At 37.0% G+C, this 20,418-nt stretch overlaps 1 protein-coding gene across 3 annotated transcripts in view; it reads left to right on the top strand.

Moving 5' to 3' along the window:
* The first annotated feature begins 217 nt into the window (after positions 1-217).
* The window catches only part of kazna (kazrin, periplakin interacting protein a), a 60,607-nt gene continuing 40,406 nt past the window's right edge, over positions 218-20,418 (top strand). For 2 of the 3 annotated variants that reach the window (XM_082188610.1, XM_082188609.1), the window contains exons 1-3: positions 218-539; positions 4,910-5,061; positions 11,501-11,699. In XM_082188610.1, coding sequence (XP_082044736.1) covers positions 476-539; positions 4,910-5,061; positions 11,501-11,699 — 415 coding nt within the window. In that variant the 5' untranslated portion in view covers positions 218-475. Of the gene's footprint in view, positions 540-4,909; positions 5,062-11,326; positions 11,700-20,418 lie in introns of those variants that run through there. The other variant, XM_082188611.1, reaches the window with a different exon arrangement.

Raw genomic sequence — 20,418 nt, 5'->3', positions numbered from 1 at the left:
ATATTATTAGCTCACCAAAAGCAAAACTTCCACGAAGAAAAAATGTTTTAGTTTGCTGACTTCAGTGACCTGGATGAGCCTGTGTTACCTGTTTTCAGCGGTTGTTAGAAAAACATATCGAAGTCATAAATTTGGTATTGTGACAACACTATGCAAGAGGAGGTCTCTTAAGTAAGAGGAAAGGTAAATTAGTTTAGCCAAGAATGAGAGACAGAAGGGTCACTTGAAGAAAATATTATTACATACACACAAAAATATGTTCACCTACAAATTCCCAGGGGAAGTGATCTAGATGCTATAGCAGTATTGCCTGCGCTCCCTCTATATGCAGTAGAGAGAGAAAGCAAGAAAGAAGGAAAGAAAGATAAAGGAGGATAGAGATATGAATAAGAGCAGAAGAGAATGCAGTTAGATCAGTAATATATATCAATATTTACTAGTAACAAACTTGCACACTCGTAAAGGCTCACGCAGGATGGCAGATGCTCCTCCAAGCCTCTGTCAGGTGACGGGTCCTCAAAGACAGCGGACAGAAGCCAGTGAGTATCTGTTTTCAAACGCAAATTCATCTCACGCCATAATGTGTTGCAGTGCACTTCTTGAGTTATCTGAGAGGTTTATAAAAAGAAATCAGTAATAATAAAACACTATGGTAATCTTTATTGTTTTCATTTAAATGTTTGTATGGCAAAAACTGTTTTTGGTTCTGGTTTACTGTCAATTTATTCAGTGTATTTATTTTATCTAATGCTACTTTAATTCTATAAATTCAATTTCCTTCTGTTTATTTATTGTTATTTACACTTTACAGTAAGGTTTTTATACTTTGCATTGTTTATACTTTGCATGTTTTTTTTACATTATTTATTAAAATTAGACAACATGAACACATAATGAATAGCTTATAGTCTTTGTTACATCTGATTGCATATTAATTAAATAAATAAATATCATTAAATATAAAGTGATTCATAAATGCTGTAACATTCGTTGTTAGTTCATGATGTGTTAACATCCCCATTACATTATATAATAAACTCATTGTAAAGTTGTAGCAGAAAATTCTGTTTAGAACAGACTGTTGTTTTGTGGCTAATGTGCTTTGTGGTTTGTGTCGGATTTGGACACAGACTGAGATGGTGATTGGACAGTGATTGTTACTTTAGTGTGTGACCTCAAGCCTTCAAGGATACTGTCAAATTAGCCTGAGAAAAAAAAATAAAAAATTATATATAGAGAGAGAGAGGGAGAGAGGGCTGTTGTTTCACTTGATTGCTTGCATGTGTCGAAGGTCTACATCAACCTGATTTCTCTGGTCGAGGCAAAAGAAAAACTGCAGTGCAAGAATGTTAATTTTTCGCCATTCTCAGCTTTGCTGTGCACTTCTTTGACTTTTGTGATTACAAATGATGAGGCAGATTATTCCACACACGCACATTGTCTTTCCAAGATTGTATAGTTTCTGTACTTTCTGTAAATGCTGGATGTCAGCACACTCATTCGCCTGGCTGCATTCGTTGCGCTCCTTTACCCTGTGGGCTTTTCCCCCTGAGTGTTGTAGGATCACATCAGCAGAAGCCTCTTGGATACGTTTTCCCTGCAGTGGCAGGGCCTTCTGCCCAGATGTACTCGAGTGGCCATCAGCACAGTGACCAAAGGGCAGCAGTTAAACATGACGTATCGCAAGGACCCTCACTTCAGATCATTTAAATGCAACACAATAGGACGTTTTGACATCACTGCAGTAGATTATTTGTGTATCTCAAAAGAACAGAGAGACAGGGGAGATGCTTCAGTTCTCTGACCTTTGGTGTCAGCTCTTATTATATCAGAAGCTTTATATAGTCTGTCTGACACCTTTATGTTACTCTCTCTCTCTCTCTCTCTCTCTCTCTCTCTCTCTCTCTCTCTCTCTCTCTCTCTCTCTCTCTCTCTCTCTCTCACACACACACACACACACACACACACTCAAACACTTTAGCACAGGGATTGAACAGCATTGAACACTGTAAACAAATATTAATGAGAAATTTCTACTTGTTGGTGTAACATAGTCTGTGTTGTGTGTCTATCCCTCTCTCGCTCTTTCTAACTGTACAAAATGTGTTTTTAAATTGCTGTTTGGAATCTCACAGTAGAAAATTCTCTCTTCACACTTGTTTTGAGGTGCAAGAATATTAAAGGAAGATGTTTCTACAGGCAAAATGCAATCTAAGATGTTGTGTTCAAGTAGGCTACAGCAGAATGGTCTATGTTGTGTATATTAATACCTTATAGTTCACTTTTCCTTACTGCCTGCCTGCATAAACAAATACTAGATGATTCATTGGAATGGAATGGTATGCAGTATTTTGAGGAATCCTGTGATCAGTTTGTTTTGCTCTTGTTTAGTGATATATGACCACTAGAGGGCGACATAAATCCTCAGTGTAACTATCCAGATAGACTATTACCACGGAAGTACATTGCAAACATTTTTTCCATATAAAATGCATAGACTTACAAAAACGCACAGGTACTTTCATGCATAGTATTTATAGAACCTATAATCACACAAAAACAGATTCGATTCTGTTTATAATTGAATTTACAATCAAGGCAAAGCATTTCTGCATTAGCCCAGACTTTCCCTCATCAGCTGTTTGCACAGTGAGTGTAATTTTATGTTTATCATAGTACACAACGAGTGGTGTATCATGACTCAATAGCAGTATTTTATCTGTTTTGCAGTGGTGGTGAAGATGCACGGACACATGTTCATTTTGTTGCGGTTGAAAATGAGGGATGTGCTTCAACATTAGGACTGACAGTCAATCTTTGCATGTTAAACATTCTGTTTCATCAGAGTCACACATCTGATATCAGAAATACAAGGAACCCTTGCTCTGAACTAATCTTCTTGCCTATATAGTCTCCTTGACAGAGCTGATGCTAGAATTCAGTGACATTTAGCCTATGTCGTCCCTCCTTCTCCCTGTCAGCATTGTTTAGATTCATTAACATGCATCTATTAAAGCACTCCAAAAGATAAGTGGTCTAATTTCACTCAAGCATCTGTCATCAGCTAATGAAATGCCTAAAGCTGTAGTGGTCTGTAACCCTCACTACAGACACAGCTTTAAATTGGTTTTGAAAGAGTTCCTCCTATTTTTCTTTTTCAATAGACATGTATGTGTGTGTTCAGGTTTAGTTCTGTGTTTACACCTGATAGTAAAGAGCATAAAAGATGAGAGGAAAAATATGACTCTAAAGGCAATAAAGTATGTCTGTATATTTATGAAGTAATATGTGAGTGATTCAGAAAATGTTTTATGGTGTGATAAATTCTGACGCATGAGCTGCTCCTTTCGTTGTACAATTTAGATTTTACTTTCACTCATTACAGTATGCTAGAAAATATTCCTGTTATTTTGTGGATATTGCTTCTTGAGTCTCTTGACCATTATATTTATTAATATTTTGCTTAATTTATTAATGCCTTCAGAAACAGAAAATATTGTACATGTCTGCTTTTACACTGTAAAATTATGATCAATAAGTTATGACCACATATGTTTTTACATTGCTTTAACTCATCAAAATAAGTTAAGTAATTTTCAACTTTTTTGTTATACAAGATTTAACTAATTTTAAGTCAGTTTAATTTAGTTGAATATTTAAATAAGTTGAAACGAATGAAACATTGTAATCTAACTTAACTGAATAATCTGTAAATGATTTACATATTGTGAATTCAAAATAAATGTAACCATGACGTATTGAATAAAATTAAAGGGACAGTTCACCCAAAAATGAAAATTCTGTCATCATTTACTCACCCTCAAGTTGTTTCAAACCTGTATGAATTTCTTTCTTCTACTGAACACAAAAGAAGATATTTCGAAGAATACGTGCAACCAAAGTTGATGGACAGCATTGACTTCCATAGTATGAATAAAATGAATAAAAAAATACTATGAAAGTTTGCATTTGGCACAAAATGAGGGTGAATAAATAATTACATCATTTTTGTGGGGTGTACGGTTCCCTTTAAGACACAATCTCTTTGTGACAAGGAGATTCTGCTACCGACCTTGATGTGCTGCTCATTAAAGCTTAACTTAATTTAAAACTCATTAAATTATACAGAAATTAAATGCTAATTAACTTCAACTTAGTCCAAATGGAAAACAGGGATCACTCAGGGACTGTCAGCGTTAAAACTGCCATTTTAAAGTCCCGCTGTTGTCAATAATTTTATCGCGTAAAACTAATCTTTGATCACCAAAATGACATTTTTAACAGTTTTTTCCTTGAAAATAAATTCTTCATGCCATAATGTAACTCTACACCCTTGCCTCATTTAGTATATGGGGTGGTAGTGGCGCAGTGGATAAGACACATGCCTTTGGTGTGAGAGACCCGGGTTCGAATCCACTGTGAGACACCAATGTGTCCCTGAGCAAGACACTTAACCCCTAGTTGCTCCAGAGGCGTGCGACCTCTGACATATATAGCAATTGTAAGTCGCTTTGGATAAAAAGCGTCAGCTAAATGAATAAATGTAAATGTAAATGTAAATGTATACGCTGTTCCACTAATATGCAAATTAGCACCGCCCCCACTCACTTTCACCAGCTCAGATCCACTCGTTGATGATCACACATTGACGTGATTGTTACAAGGTAGTTTGTGACGTCAGAAACACCAGCGATTTCAAACCGATTTTTTGGTTCACTATAGGTTTAAAAGGAGGTTTAAAAAATAGGTTTAAAATAATGCTGCCTTATAAATTTGCACAGGGTTTGGCTTAAAGCATATTAAAAACTCTTTATTTTCACCACAGGGGGACTTGGCAAGGCTTCTCTTTATCAGCTATGCTAGTGCTTTAATTGTGTATGAATGTACATGTATGCTCGTTCTTCTGCAGAGGGTCAGTCTTTGTGCAGTTTGAACGAGAAGGTTCCTTTGTATGGGTGGAGGAAGAATCTGGAAGGTGAAGAGCAGCTGTCACTGCTTATCAAAAGAGAAGCACTTCAGAGAGCCATGACGCTCATGACACACCTGCAGCTCAACGCACAGGTATGGCCAATTATGTTCCTTTATGTATATTTTATATACATTATTACTTTATAGACACTACTGTTCAAAAGTGTTTTTGCAAGGATGCATGAAATAAATTGAAAGGAACAGTAAAGACATTTATAACATCACAAACGATTTCTATTTCAAATAAATGCTGTTCTTTTGAACTTTAATTTTTTTTCTCACTTTATTTTGATTTTCTCCATAAACAGAATACATCTCACAATTACAGATACCATTGAGATATCACATGTACTTAAATCCGTCTCTCTTGTTCAAAGGACAGCAAACAGAGACAGAATAAGGTTAATTCTAAGTTATGAAATAATAAAAATGAATTATACAAATATTATGGATCTGTCATATGATGCAAATTACGTTTAAACAGCATTCCGCATGAAGGAATAAAATAATAACAACAGAAGTACATACATCTTTTGAACTTCTTATAAAAAATAATAAAAAATAATTTAGGGTTTCCACCAAAAACATTTTCCACCTGTTTTCAACATTTATATTTATAAGAAATTATCTTGAGGATCAAATCATCATATTAGTATGATTTCTGAAGGATCATGACACTGAAGACTGGAGCAATGATGCTGAAAATTCAGCTTTGCCATCACAGGAATCAATTACATTTTAAAATATTTAAACATATATGTATATAAATATTTATATATAAATCCATTCAAGTTAAACTAAAACCATTCATTCAAGTTAAACTAAAATCATTCTTTCAAGTTAAATGAACACCATTGGTTGTAGTTGGTTTTACATGGTTGATTTTACTGGGTTTTATTTGATCCTGTTTTGTTAAGATACCGTACTTATTTTAATCACATGAAACCACTGTCCATGAATGAATCATGTTCAGTCAAAGATCTATTTTTTTTTAGTGTAACAGTTATTTTACACTGTAATAGCATTTCACTGTTTATGTATGTTTTTTTTTTTTATTATTATTATTATTATTTTTTTTTACTGTATTCTTGATTAAATAAATGTGGTCTTGGTGAGCAAAAAATATTTATTTCAAAAACATTTGGTATATTTTTGTTCATAATCTGTAAAATTCCACAAAAAATATGCAGTAGAATGTTGTGTTGATCAGTGTGAAATTGAGTGTTCCAGTATACAGTAGGTGTGAGAATGTGTTTGTATAATGTGTGGTTGGACAGACAATTTCCCTATCCCATCTGCTCCGCCTGGCCGAATCAAACGCTGATGAGCCGAAACCTCCCCCCTTTCCCAAACCAGAGATCCATCAGCCAACCTGCCATTCAAGGCCAAAGGGGGGCTGGAAATGATAATGTTGCTGCCATCTTCCTGTCCTTTTCCTGCAATTTTTAATATCCCGAAGCACACTCTCACTTCTCACGGCGTTCACTCACACATAAACACATTTATTTCGAGTGAGCTTTTAATAGGGTTACAAGGTTTATCGTGACTTTATGATTAAAAACCTTGCCGATTCAAGCTTCACGCTACACATTAATGACCCTCGGTATGAATCAGGCCTAGACGGGACCTAGCAAGGTCCAGACTAATCTCAACAGTGAGTCCCTGGGGAACTGATAAGGTCTGCTAGAGTCAATTTGCTATTCCTCATCAAGCCTAACTCAGCACACACACACACACACACACACACACACACACACACACACACACACACACACACACACACACACACACACACACACACACACACACACACACTGGTCAGTGTGCAAAGGCCCAGCTGGTTCTCAGAGGGCACATGTCACAAATGACTAACGTATCCCATAATGCCATCTGCTTCTGATATCCCAGAAGGCCTCCAACCAATCAGAAACACATGGTCACCAAAGAAACACCTGACTGACATTAGAGGGCCGGCTGTTACCATGGTGATGAGCCCAGCTTGGATGAGTGCCTTAAACTCCACAACAAATTGTTTTAGAGGTTGCGTGCATGTGTGTCAGGTTTGTGTTTAAGGTCTGAGTCAGTTTAAGATCGGGGCAAGATGCTTAGTAAGTGTCTCAATAGGTGTATATGCGAGGGTCTGGCTGGTCTATTGTGTCTGGATGTGGAAGAGCTACATTAATTGTCTCTCCTCTCCTCATTTTCCTGCTCAGCAGAGCGGAGAGAGAGAGAGACGGAGAGAAAGGGAGAGGGCAAAGGACAAGGGAGAGGAAGATTCAGAGGGGCATAAAGAGAAGAAGACAAAGAGAACCAGAGGAGATTAGCAAAAAAGTGTAAATAAGAAAAATGGGATCTCATTCTTTCTCTTAAATCTCATTAAAGCAAAGTCAGAAAGTAGTAATTAAAATCAGGCATGATGAAAAACTCTGGTGAGGATGGTGAGGATCTTTCATATCTATAAAACAGCGGCTGGATGAGAGACTCTGGCTCTGGGATTTAAAGCATTTAAAGGGAAGTGAAAATTCTGTCATCTCTTAAATGGATCGTTCACCCAAAAAGGAAAATTCTGTCATTGTTTACTCACCCTCAAGTTGTTCCAAACCCGTAAGATTTTCTCTCATCTTCGCAACACAAATGAAGATGTTTTTAATGAAATCTGAGCGATTTCTGTCCCTCCATTGACAGCTACGCAACAACCACTTTGACACTTCAAAAAGTTCATAAAGAGATCGTAAAACTGATCCATATGAATTGAGCGGTTTAGTCCAAATTTTCTATTTTGTTCTTTGCTTAGGGGTAAAATGAAGTTTGAAGTATCTGAGTACCGGAATACTGTCAGTGAACATCCCACTGCTGGATGTAGTGTTTAGGTGAATATGTACTGCTTTCAAGGAACAAAATTAACACAAATATATATAAAAAAATTGCACTAGCTCTGCGATTTGGCTCTGCAGTTAAGTCCCATTATGTTAATTTTAATAGCATTTCAAAAGCAGTACAAAAGATTGTTTTAAAGCAAGCAGCTTTACAGTATTAAGCATGAAGAAACCATGTCAGTGTTGCTTACAATTAGAATTACAAATTCTATCTCAAAGCAGCTTTCCAGTGTGATCATGTTTTTACTCACGTATGACCTCGAAGGACTGAACAGAAGAAATGAACCAGAGAAGATTTCCACGTCAATAAAAGCGGAGCCTCGGAGCACAGCACACCTATAATGTAATCACCACGGACCATTGGTAGTTGTCACAAGGTTTACCAGTTGGAGTGAACTTTTCCGGATAGATTGCTTTGGAAAGCTGTTTCAAACTCCCAAAACAATCTCCATACGAACATGACATCACATCAGATCGTTCTATTTCGCTTGAAGTATATTGACCCGCATGCCGTTTTTGTCCATACAATGGAAGTCAGTTTTAACCAAAATGTTTAGGTTACCAGCATTCTTCAAAATACCTTCTTTTCTTTTATTTATGTGTAGAATAAAGAAAATCATACGGGTTGGGAACGACATGAGGGTGAGTAAATGATGACAAAGTGTTCATTTTTGGGTGGAGAGTGGCAGTTATTCAAGTACTGAAGAGGTCAGGGGAAAACAGTCCTCCATCAGGGAATTTTGGAGCTTTTTGTGACTGACAATAAACACATTGAGAGAGACAGCTGAATGTCACCCTCACACCACTCTGACAGCAGCCGGAGGAAGTGATGTCATAAACAGAGGGAGGTGTTGTCATCTGCTTCAAAATACAAGCTGAATGCATGTGTTATATTTCTCGCAGAGCTGCTCACCTCCAGTTATATATGTTACTCTTATTCTCTTTAACAGTGTTTAATCTGCTTGATTTATACATTCATCCACGTGACGTGAGCAGCAATTATTTGCAGCTGGTGGTCAACATCACGTATCCTAACAGGGATGTGGTCAGTGTGGACATTGGTCAGGGACGTGGGACTAAATTAACACGGAAAAAAAAACCTTGTAATGTAATATCTCATTGCTTACTGAACACTGTGCAGTACTGTATTGTCAATTCAATGCATGAAGCACAGCTCACACAGAAGTCACTTTCAAAGCAAGCAGATTTCTGTTGGTCAATGCGGTGAATTCACGTAGTACTTCAACCTGATGCAAAATCTTGCCCTCATTCAAAACTCCTGATTGTGCAGATTCCTATCGAAATGACTGAATTGTGCCAATGAAACTTCACGGAGCAATGGTAAATGTGACCTCACCTTTATGAAAAACAAAAAGAGTAGTATGCTACGTTGTTGTCACATGACCTTCTGGCAGTCTGATTAAATAATGAGTCAAGAAAGTGATGTTAAAAATAAGAGATTGTTCATCAATTTGGAAATAGAAGGTCAGGTTGAGTCAAAGACTTTAGATCTACAAAGATAGTGCACTCCTATTACTATGAATGGGAGAAAGTGCAATGCACACTATGGCAGAATAAGCCCCGCCTTCTAAATAAAAGAGCCAATCGCCAATAGGTAAAGTAATTGCATCACTGCAGCTGAGTGAAATGCCTGCCCTAAAGGGGCTTTGATTGGGTGCATTGCATTATGAGATAGTACAAATTGATGTTATACTGCACTGATACACAATATTAAATGCAGGAGGTCATCCGAGTATTTTGTGCGTACTGTGCACAGTATACATACCACATACTGCTGAAGTAGTAAAAATAGTATGTTAACATTCTATACTGAACATAGTGAAGGTCACAAGAACAAAACGAATTCAATTGCAGCCATGATTCAGCTTTTCACTAAAAGCAGATAATATTGAACTGGGATCCCAATGGAATACTTTTTAGAAGGTGATGGATGTTAAGAGGATGTTGTCAGATTGTTACTACCGGTGTGGTCAGTAATCTTTTAAGCCAAGTCTCAAAGAGTTTGACATTATGACACTGTGATTAACATGAAAGAGAGAATGAGCAGATGATCTATGTGGTTCCACCGAGATGTGACAGGACTGGCCGCAGTCAGGAAGCTTTTGCGATTCACATTAATGTGGAATCGTTTTGTTTATACAGGGGAATGAAGAAAAAGGATTCTCAAGCAGAAAGTGGCATAAAGGGGATTTTTGAAATGAGTCCTTTATTTTGCTTTGGCTCTTGAACCATCTTACACACACACACACACACACACACACACACATTCATACCATTCTCCAAAAACCGCACTATTCTGCTGTCTCAGAGATGATTGAAGTGAAGAATTTGAGTGGGTACAGTAGAACAAAACATATGCTCTTTCTCTCTCTGTCACACACATACTGTAGCCTAAGCCTCACAAACACTTTGAATGCCTCGGCTTATCCTTTTCTCCCTTATGGTTTGATATAAAACAAATAAATGTATGTGGGAGAAGTTTGAAATAAGAGATGGATGAGTGAGGATGAGTGTCACACATAAAGACCTTATATGCCATATTAGCAAGGGTCTTTTTAAATACAATATTTTTCACATTTCACATTAATAACATTTTCTATATCCAACACTTTAACCCTCACAGAAACCAACTCACTTTATTAGTTTTAAAGTGGAACATAATTCGGCAGATTTATGAGCCTCTCAAGCAGTGAGGAACACTTCAAATATCCCCAGGTTTCACATATTTCACCATGTATTTATGAGCACATTTATTAAAATGCGGCCTTTGTAGCCAAACCTAAAACGGGCACATTTCCTCTGGGATGCATTCACTCAGTCGAACAGAACTATATACATGTTAAAATAAATTTGGTATATGCAATTAAAAATAAATAAAAAATCTATCAAAGATGATATTTGATCTAGGCTTTTGAGGGGGAAAAAACTAATTATTAATCGAATAGTAACTATTTTGTGAGTGTTTTTTTTTTTTACATTTTACATTTATATAATTTATTATTACAATTACTAACATTTCTTTATTATTATTAGCTGTTTTTATACCTATAGCTATATTCTTTTTTCACCTTTATTTATTAAAATATTTAAATTAGGCTAAATATGGGAAAAGTGTCCCAATCAACCTGAATTCATCCCTAATTAAATAAATAAACAAATGTATTTATCTATTTAGTTGTTTACTTTTATTTACCTTAAATTAGTCTTAAATCCTATATTGTTAAATAAATAAATAGTTAGTTAGTTCGTTTCTTTAAGATGCAAATGTGACGTTCTGTTAGATGGGTGCCCTCCTCCTCTCTTCCTCAGATGGTACAGTCCGTTTAAAGAGCCGCTTGGAGTCTCTCGTGCGTTCAACTCTCTCCACGAGAGCGCGCGGCGGAAAGATTCGTTTAGTGAAGCACGCTGTTTTATTCTCTCAAAGTCTCTTGTCTCTCACTGTTTATCTTTCTCTCTGACAGCCACATCCAAACACAGGACAGTATGGGACTCTGAATATCCGTTCTCATCTTGTGGATTTGGGGGGATTTCTGAGCTTATAAAAGAGAGCACAAGGACAGAATGGGATTTTAGTGTGCTTATGATGCAGCAGGCGATATGACACGCTCCGTGGGTTCTGTGGATTCTCCCGGCAGGCGAAGATCCGGAGAATGATGGACGAGAATAAGCAGCTCGCGCAGCGGATCGATGGCGCGATCCAGTGCGCGAAGCAGGAGGTGGCGAACCTGCGCGCGGAGCTGACAGCCACCGGTCACAGACTGGCGGAACTCGGCGAGCTGGAAGAACCGGGCGAACCGCAGGAACATCAACAACAACAGCAACAGAACCACCACGGTAAGAAACCGCACGTGTGACCGCTCATATCTCTTACCTGCGTGACCTTCGAGTGAATGGACAGAATAGCTACAAACTCTCTCTCTCTCTTTTGCTCCGATTCATTCTAGTGGGTTAGTAAGGCGATTCAGTTTTCAGTTCTCACTGACAGCTGGGGTGTTTCAGGACAATATGTTTTTTTTTTGTGTGTGTGTGTGAAAGTGTCAGGAAATAATGCTTGTTTGTGTGTGTGTGTATGTGTTTAAATACTTTTCATTAAGAGAAAGGGTGTTTGTTCATCAGCAAGTTTCAGAAATCAACTTTTTTTTTTATCATTATAAGACATATTTAGCCCACTGTTTTTCTAACAACAATTTAATCAGTTCATTGAAATTATACATTGTCAAAACCCATGGCTGGATATTATGAAATGTTACATAACCAATCCACAAATACCAAATTTATCCTCCATGTTTTGAGCATCTGGTCATTGTCATTTTTGGTGGCAGTTTACATCTTTCCCTTGCTTAAACAAGATATCCACAAGAGAAACTGTTTTATTGAGAACCCGGGTACTGTAATCGAGCACGGCTCATGTTTCAGGAAATGGCCCTTCATTTCATTTTCCATTAATGCTAGTCTCACTAAGTGTTCCACATTACAGAAGAGAGAGCATATACGGCTCTCCTGCCATTCTGTTTGCTGTTTGGTCATTGATTGATTGGTCAGTCTTCTGATTGTCTGTAAGCTGTGTGGTGTAGCTCGGGATGGCTTTGGTTTTGAGTCTCTTGGGTGTTCAGAGTGATTCTCTGTTTCAGATCCACCTGCTCTCAGTGGGTGGAGTGGACACCCTGGGCTAACATTTAACAGATGCTTTATATCCAAAGCAACCTACTGTACTCCAGAGCCACCCTGGGGTTATGTTGTGTGCCTTGCTTAAGGGCACAATGATGAATCAGGATTGTGATTTCCATACTCACTCAACAATCTCAGATAATTTGCTGCATTTAATATGCCCTAGGTGACAGTGAAGCTTTGTTTCACTGTACAAACAAACATGCATACATCATTTTACACTTTCTTACAAGGTTACACAATACAAGGTTAGTCTGTGTGTGTTTTGATGAGAATGAATACATCTTGCCCTGTAAAAAATGTTTTCGAAATGCTACAGTAAAAACCTATTAATTGTAAATGAATGTAGCCTAAATCTTGCAGACAGCTGCCATAATTTTACTGTTAATACAACAAAATTTTTTTTCCAGTGTGCACGTATTACATGGCTACTTGATTTTTTTTTTTATGGTGTTCATTTTTTATAATGATCACTAAACTGTATATTTGACCCTTATCTGTGCCACCCAATTTTTTCATGTCTGTTTATCTATTTGGTAAGCAGCCGTATAACAAGTGGGAAAATGTGCAGTCAACCAGTAGTTATTGCAAAACAAACCTCTTCCAGATTTACATCACAGGATGTTTATTTTGTGATTATGCTGGCTAACTGTACATTATATGCATTACATACATTTCTGCTAAAATTACTTGTATAAAGCAAAAATACACTAATCTTTCTATTCCTCAATAGAAATCCGTCACATGACCGCAGATGAATCCTGACACTGTGAGGCTCTTGCCCGCAGCTCTCTCTGATTTCATTCAGCACTTCATTGAGAGCTCAGCAGATTGTGATCTTGTGTCTAATGTCCCACATCCACTCCAGGAAAGGCACTTTTCTGCCTTGGGTTTGACTTGCCAAGTCACTTGATGCAATTTATTTGTATGTGCATTTATGTATTTGGCAGATGGCTGCTTTTATCCAGAGCAATTTAAAAAGCGTTCAGGCTATACGTTTTATCATTACATGTATTCCCTGGTAATCAAACCTATGACCTTGATGTTGCTAGGGCCTGTTAAGCTACAGTATTTCAGTCTGGCCAAGCCAAGCTGCTCTATCAGCGAATCAAGGACTTGATTGTTGTTGCTTGTGTTATTTTGCCACATGTCAGAATGCAGGACATATGTATTGACAAAATAATGACTTATCAAGATTGAAAATCACACATACACATGTGCCCAGACACGGGCCTGTCAGTGTAGATGAGAACAGTGCTTATTTATCTCTTGGAAGAGAGAGTAGCAGTGCAGATGGCCCTACAAAGACCTGCTGGTAATGAATGAGACGCTAAACGCATACAAATAAACACACACGCACTAAATCTTTGTGTCTCAGTTATTTTCCCAGTTATGGCATAGTATCTACATTAAGAGTTCTTTTATTTGCCTAAAGATGATGTTTATATAGTGTTTCCCCACTATGGCCAGCAAAGGATATGTCTTAAGTGCACTTGGCCACCATACATCTGACTATGATATTGATGTTTCTAAATTGCTTTAATGGCCTGGCTGCATAATTGTTTTGATGTAACAGCTGTCGGCGGCCATGCACATACAGCAAGGCTGGTTGTTTCTGTTTCTGTTCAATTACACTTGCATATACATTTGAGAATAGCAAATATGAGCTAGTCAGGATAAATCCAATTTCACTACCGAAGTAATTGCTGTAAAGCTTACTGCTTTAGTTTGAGAGACAATACTAACAGAAGATTCGCTCCACACAGGTGAACCTGTGTTCTGTAGATTATGTAATAGGGGCCGTTCAAATTCCCCATCTATCGGTCTCTAGGCAGCAGTGTGGGTTGCTAGGCAATCTTCTCTCATTATGACATCACAAAGGGGAGGACTGATAATGCAGCTAAAAGCTTTTCTCCCTTCTCTCTATATACGCTTGCACATACTCCAGTGGATCAATGCTTTTAGTTTATCCTACTGACATTAATGAGCTATTAAGGGGGTCATCAGCTCTTCGTATTTGATTGTTGCGTTGTATAAAAGTGATTATATTTTCATATGGGTGTTTGTCCATGTTCACAAGGGTGTTTGACCATTTATTTGTCCCATCTATTATTAAAATGCTAAATCTAGTTGTTTGTATCCCAGCAAGAGCGTGTTTATAGACAGGTGTTGTATGTGTGTGAGCGCGCTGGGATGGAAGCTGGCTGAAAGCAGTCCTGATCCTCATCCCTCAGACGTGTGAACTGCCTAATTTAAATGCAAGGCAGAAGATGAAGCATCACGACATATATCCAGATCAAGCAGCTGGATTGAAGTAGTCAAGAGCTCAGCTCACTCTTAAAGACCATTTCCATGCTTGGATCAAAAGGAGTCACCATAATTTAAGATGTAAGGCTTTAAATGGCAGTAAAGCAGCATTAAAGGTCAGGCTAAATCACCACCATCAAGTTAGAGACAGTTCCGGGCTCAGTTTTAATCTAATATTATTAGACATATGAGTAGGATGTGCTCTCATCTAATCTGTGATACCTCATTCTCTCTCTCTTTATTTGATCCTTCTTGAATTCCTGATGGTGCTGACTGATGTTTCCCCTGGCCTGTGATTCTGGCTCCTTTCTTGGGAATGATGCTGTTTAAACTTGCGATGAAATGGAAGGAGCGACAGTAACGACACGGTTTTCAACTAAAAACAGAATTCATGGATGAATTGTTCACAATAAGATCACAATAAAATATGCATTTAGAAAATAGATGCAATGAAATGTAATGTGGCTTTAACCTTTAACTAAAGGTTATAAAGACTTTACCTCTTGAATAATGCAGACTCATTATTTTATTTGACTGATAATGGTGCTCTACTCTATTTACTGATGATGTAGAGTCAGTCTTGTTCCTTGTTGATATTCACTGCCTCTTTCCACACCAATTTTGTGACTCACTTATTTTCACATCATAGAAAAAAAAAAAGAAAAAAACACAGTGATTAATACTGTAAGTGTGCTCAACACAAATATGACTGACTAAATCTATCTTGTTCAGCAATAAATTCCTCTGGCCAGGCCACTGGGTGCTTTGTATTAGCTACTTTAGCTAGTTGTTTTGCTGATTTGCTGTTCTTGAGACACAGCATAGTTATGGACCTTTTTGACCTTCAGACTGATTCATGATTTCAAAGGGCAGAATTATGTATGTGCTAGTGATGTCATGATAAGTGAATCAGCTGATATTTGATCATTTTGAGATTACTGGCAAATATTATTTAGTGAATTTAATCAATATTGTGTGAAGTAGGTGAATTCTGTCAAGATTTAATTTAGTATAATTAAAGGGGTCCTATTATGAAGTCTGCTTTTATGAAGTCTTGATTTTGTTTTTGGGATGTACTACAATATGCTTCCATGCTTGATTGTTCAAAAAACACATTCTTTTTCAAATTATTTTCCATTATTACAGCACCTCTCTTCCCATTCTGGCTCGAACGCACCATATAGTTCCTATTTCGATGAAGCCCCTCCTTTCGAAATTCGAAATGTGCTGTGATGTTGGTTAGCTGCCCCAGTGTGTTGTGATTGGCACCGCTGGCTTTTATGTGCATGTTTGGGAAATGTCCCGCCCCTTACCATCACCACAAGCTCTACTCAGGTGTAATTATTAAGGATGGTGTCAATTTCAAACCAATTCAAGCCTGATTCAGACCCTGACAATGTTAACCAACAAGAGGATTATCTTGAACGGATTTCATGCACAGACTTTGCAAGCACGGATTTCTCAGGACGTTTCAGAGTGGTGTTTTTTGTTGTTGTAATTGTATCATTTTATCATGATATTTGTTGGAAAACTATGGTAATACAAACAGGAATCGATCATAAAAGCCACAGTAAAAACTATATCAACACTATTGTTAGCTATGGGAAGAGCGGAGCCAAACAGCTTTGCCCTTTGTTCACATCGTAGCTACAACAAAAAACTTGTAATTGGAAACAAATGAGTTTTGGAATAGGGGTGGAAAAAACAGCGTCCTTTTGACATAGCTGTAGCTCAACCAGGGGCCTGTACCATGAAGCCGGATTAGGTGGCTAGCCAGCTATGTTTCAGTTTAGTTTCCGCCAACCCTGGGTTTTAGGTACTATGAAAGTAGCTCGGCTTGAATCGGTGTTCGTTGCCATGGTATCTTACGCTGCACGGCTAACCTGCTCCGGGGCAGGTTATGTTCTGGATTCAAGATCTCAGACTGAAGTTTGACCAATCAGCTGAGAGCAAAGAAACATATAGGTGACGTAACTTATTCCCAGTGTCTGTTGCAATGACTTCACCTTTTCTTCCAAATCCTGTGACATCTCAGCGCAAATTGTTTGACTAGCACTTCGTAGAGAAAGAGTTTTTAGCCAGACAAAATCCCCTTGCCTTTCCTGATAGTTACTTGTATGAAAGATACAGATTTTCCGCGGAAGGAATGTCTTATCTTTGCGAACTTCTTGAGCCGCACATAAAGAATTTAACACGTCGAATTCATGCACTTACTGTACCGTAAATATTGCGTTGCGTTTTTTTTTTTTTTTGTTGCAAGTGGTACATTCCTGCACGGTGGGTGACACACAGAAGCTCGGGGAAAACACGGTTTGTCAAACCATTCGTAAGGTGGTCCTCGCTCAGGAGTACATGAATAGTTTCATTAATAGTGTTCCCCGGACATTTATCGACCATGTCCATAAAGAGGGCTTTTATAAAATTGCCGGTAAGATATATTGATAGGGTGACATCACATGAACACATTTTATTTATTTTTTTCAAAAAGCAAATTGTACAAATGTAATATACAATATAATACATGTTAAGAATTATTTTAAATCTTTATTATTATTCTGTTAATCTTATGATAGGATTCCCTAGCTTTCTTAGTAGTACAAATACGTTCTATATTTATGTAAAATTATGTATATGTCTAGCCTATGTGTAATATAGCCTATAGCCTATTTTTATAATATATAAAAAATGTGCATGTATCATTTTTTATATATTATAAAATAGGCTATAGGCTACATTACACATATAGGCTACACATACATACATCATTTTACATAAATATAGAACGTATTTGTTTAACTTACACATTAACAATCAGCAATCTTTCTCCAACAGTCTTCTCTTGCTTTGGCAGCAGAGACCGTATTGTTTCGAGCTTGAAATACGTATTTAAATTCATCGTAATTATGAATGATTATCTCTTGCTCCTCCTCGGGAAAATATATCGCTCACGCTCTACCCGCAATTGGTTGTTCAGTGTCGACGTCACTCTTTTATGTGCACGCGCGCGTGGAGTAATCATAGCTTAAGGATCAAAGCCTGAGTTGACAGAGAAAGTTGATGAGCTGCATCATGGTACCAATAAAGCCTGATTGCATCGGTTTGGTTTTGTCAACTCAAAACTAATCCTGTAACCCCGAGTTTGTTCAGCTACCTTCATGGTACAGGCCCCAGACCTCGTCCCTCCCGTGGGCGGGGATTATTTATATTAGTAACATTTATGACATCACAAAGCCCAGAAAAAACGCATTGTAGTCCAAACGAGTCGTTCGTTGTAGTTCTTGAAAAGTGGATTATGTTAAATAAAATATCTCCCTTTGGAGTGGACTTTGAGCTTTGTAACCTTACAGATCATGTTTATGCTCAACATTACAGACTAACTAAAGTTGAAAAAGTCAAAAAGCATAATAGGCCCCTTTAAGTTATACACTACCTGTTCAAAAGTATGATGTCAATATTGTTTTTTAAAAATAAATTAATACTTTAATTCAACAAGGGTGCATTAAATTGATCAAAAGTGACTGTAAAGAGAATTATAAAGATTTCTTTTTCAAATAAATGTGTTTCTGTTGTGCTTTCTATTGATCAAAGAATCATGAAAAAAAAATCAGTTTCCTAAAAAAATATTAAGAAAATGTTTGAAGATTTATAATAAGAAGAAATTTTACTTGACCACCAAATCAACGTATATTTGAATTATTTCTGAAGGATCATGTGACACTAAAGACTGGAGTAATGATGCTGAAAATTCAGCTTTGCCATCACAGGAATAAATTAGCCTACATTTTAAATGATATGAACCTAGTAATTTTCAAGAGTAATATTAATATTTCACAATAGTACTGTTTTTACTATATTTTTGATCAAATAATACAGCCATAGTCAACAGAGACAGAGATAAGAGACATTTTCTCAATAATTAATCATTCAAAATAATTAAATCATCTTTTGAACATTCTCTATATATCGGCATCAGCTATTCAAAAACTCACATTGGTCAACAACTACCCAGAATATTATTGCTTGCTTCTGGAATGATGTGTAGGATCTAGGTTTTTAAAGACCCATACACACTGTATCACAGAACATAGAACCTGCTGTTTTGCAAAGTGAAGTTCTGTGAAATTGACAGTCTGTCATGAGTCGACAAATTGAGAGAATCTTATCTTTTGCTGCAACGCATTTTGCCGTTGGCATCCATTGAGCAAGAATCTCAGACAGACACATCCAGTACCACATTTCTTTCTCTCCCTGTCTATCTCTCTGTTTCCTCTCTCCCTGTCTTTTTCTTTCTTTTTTTTTTTTCACAGGTACTCACTTGCATGCTAAACTGATGAACGCTGTGGTCATAAATCTTTACTGCTGTGTTGTGATATGTTTGGCTGTCACCACTGAAAGGTGTTTAGGTCACCTGACACCTGCACATCCTGCTGCTCTAATGCCTGTGATTGAGGCTGTTTACTCCTCTAGAGCATTGCCGTTCTCTATCTGAGTCACTTCGTATGAATATGTGCGTTGCTGTATCTAAACCTTATAAATCATCAATGTATCAAAATTTGAAAATAACTTTTTTTCACACCTGCCGATGGCGAATTGAGAATTTACCAGCATAAATATGTCTTACATGCCATGAAACTGTCATACATTTTATAGAAATCTTTTTGTCTCTGACAAACAACGATGAGCCACTTAAACTGCAGCAAAAATACATGAAAAATCAAGTTTACTACAGCAGAAAGTGGAGCTGGTTATGTGATGCAAGCATTATAATAGATTAGTTTACAAATCACGTACTATGGTAAAAGTGTTTTCAGGTCATACCAAAGTATTGTTCAAGAAACCGTCCAAAAATAACTATTTGTTAAGCAATGATCTGTGCCTGTAATCATAATAATTAGTGTGAAAAGGAATAAAAGTTGTTGGTGTTTTACTGTCACTACTAGTGTTCATTTCAGCTGGAAACTGCAGTGAATTGTATATATAGGTGAGTTTTGCAAAATATGTAGGTATGTTTTTCCAATGTGTTGGTCGAAACAGTTCTGGAGAAAAAAAAAACAATGGTCATTTACATGTGGTAAAAATTATAGAATGCAATGTATGTTGTCTTTAGTATTTACTGTTTGCCATTTGATTTAATCAAGAACATACATCAAAGAGACTATCAATCTAATGATTTGATAATTAGAAAATTTGTTATGCATTTATTTTTAATGTATTATGTTGCAGCTCCTAATAAATTTACTATCCAACTGCCATTATCAAAAGAATCATACTAACATACAATTGAGTGTGTTGAAAGTTATATTATAACATTACTCTACTTGTTGCACACTGCAGTAAGCTAGATCAATATTAGAATATCATACTCATAAAAGCTGAATGACCTGTCTAATAAAACACATAATATATTAAAGCTTCTTTGGTGTTTCCATGGTTTCTACAGAAGTAAAACCAGAAATCGAGGGTAATGCAGATATGAGGTCATTGACAGGCGACACAATGACACAGGATGTTACACTGGTTAAAATTGCAGATTTCTCTGGATTTGGGGTAATGTAAGTATACAAGTGAACAAAATATA

This window comes from Leuciscus leuciscus, assembly GCF_965113295.1.
Source record: "Leuciscus leuciscus genome assembly, chromosome: 13".
NCBI lineage: Eukaryota > Metazoa > Chordata > Actinopteri > Cypriniformes > Leuciscidae > Leuciscus > Leuciscus leuciscus.
This window is presented reverse-complemented; position numbering and strand designations above follow the sequence as displayed.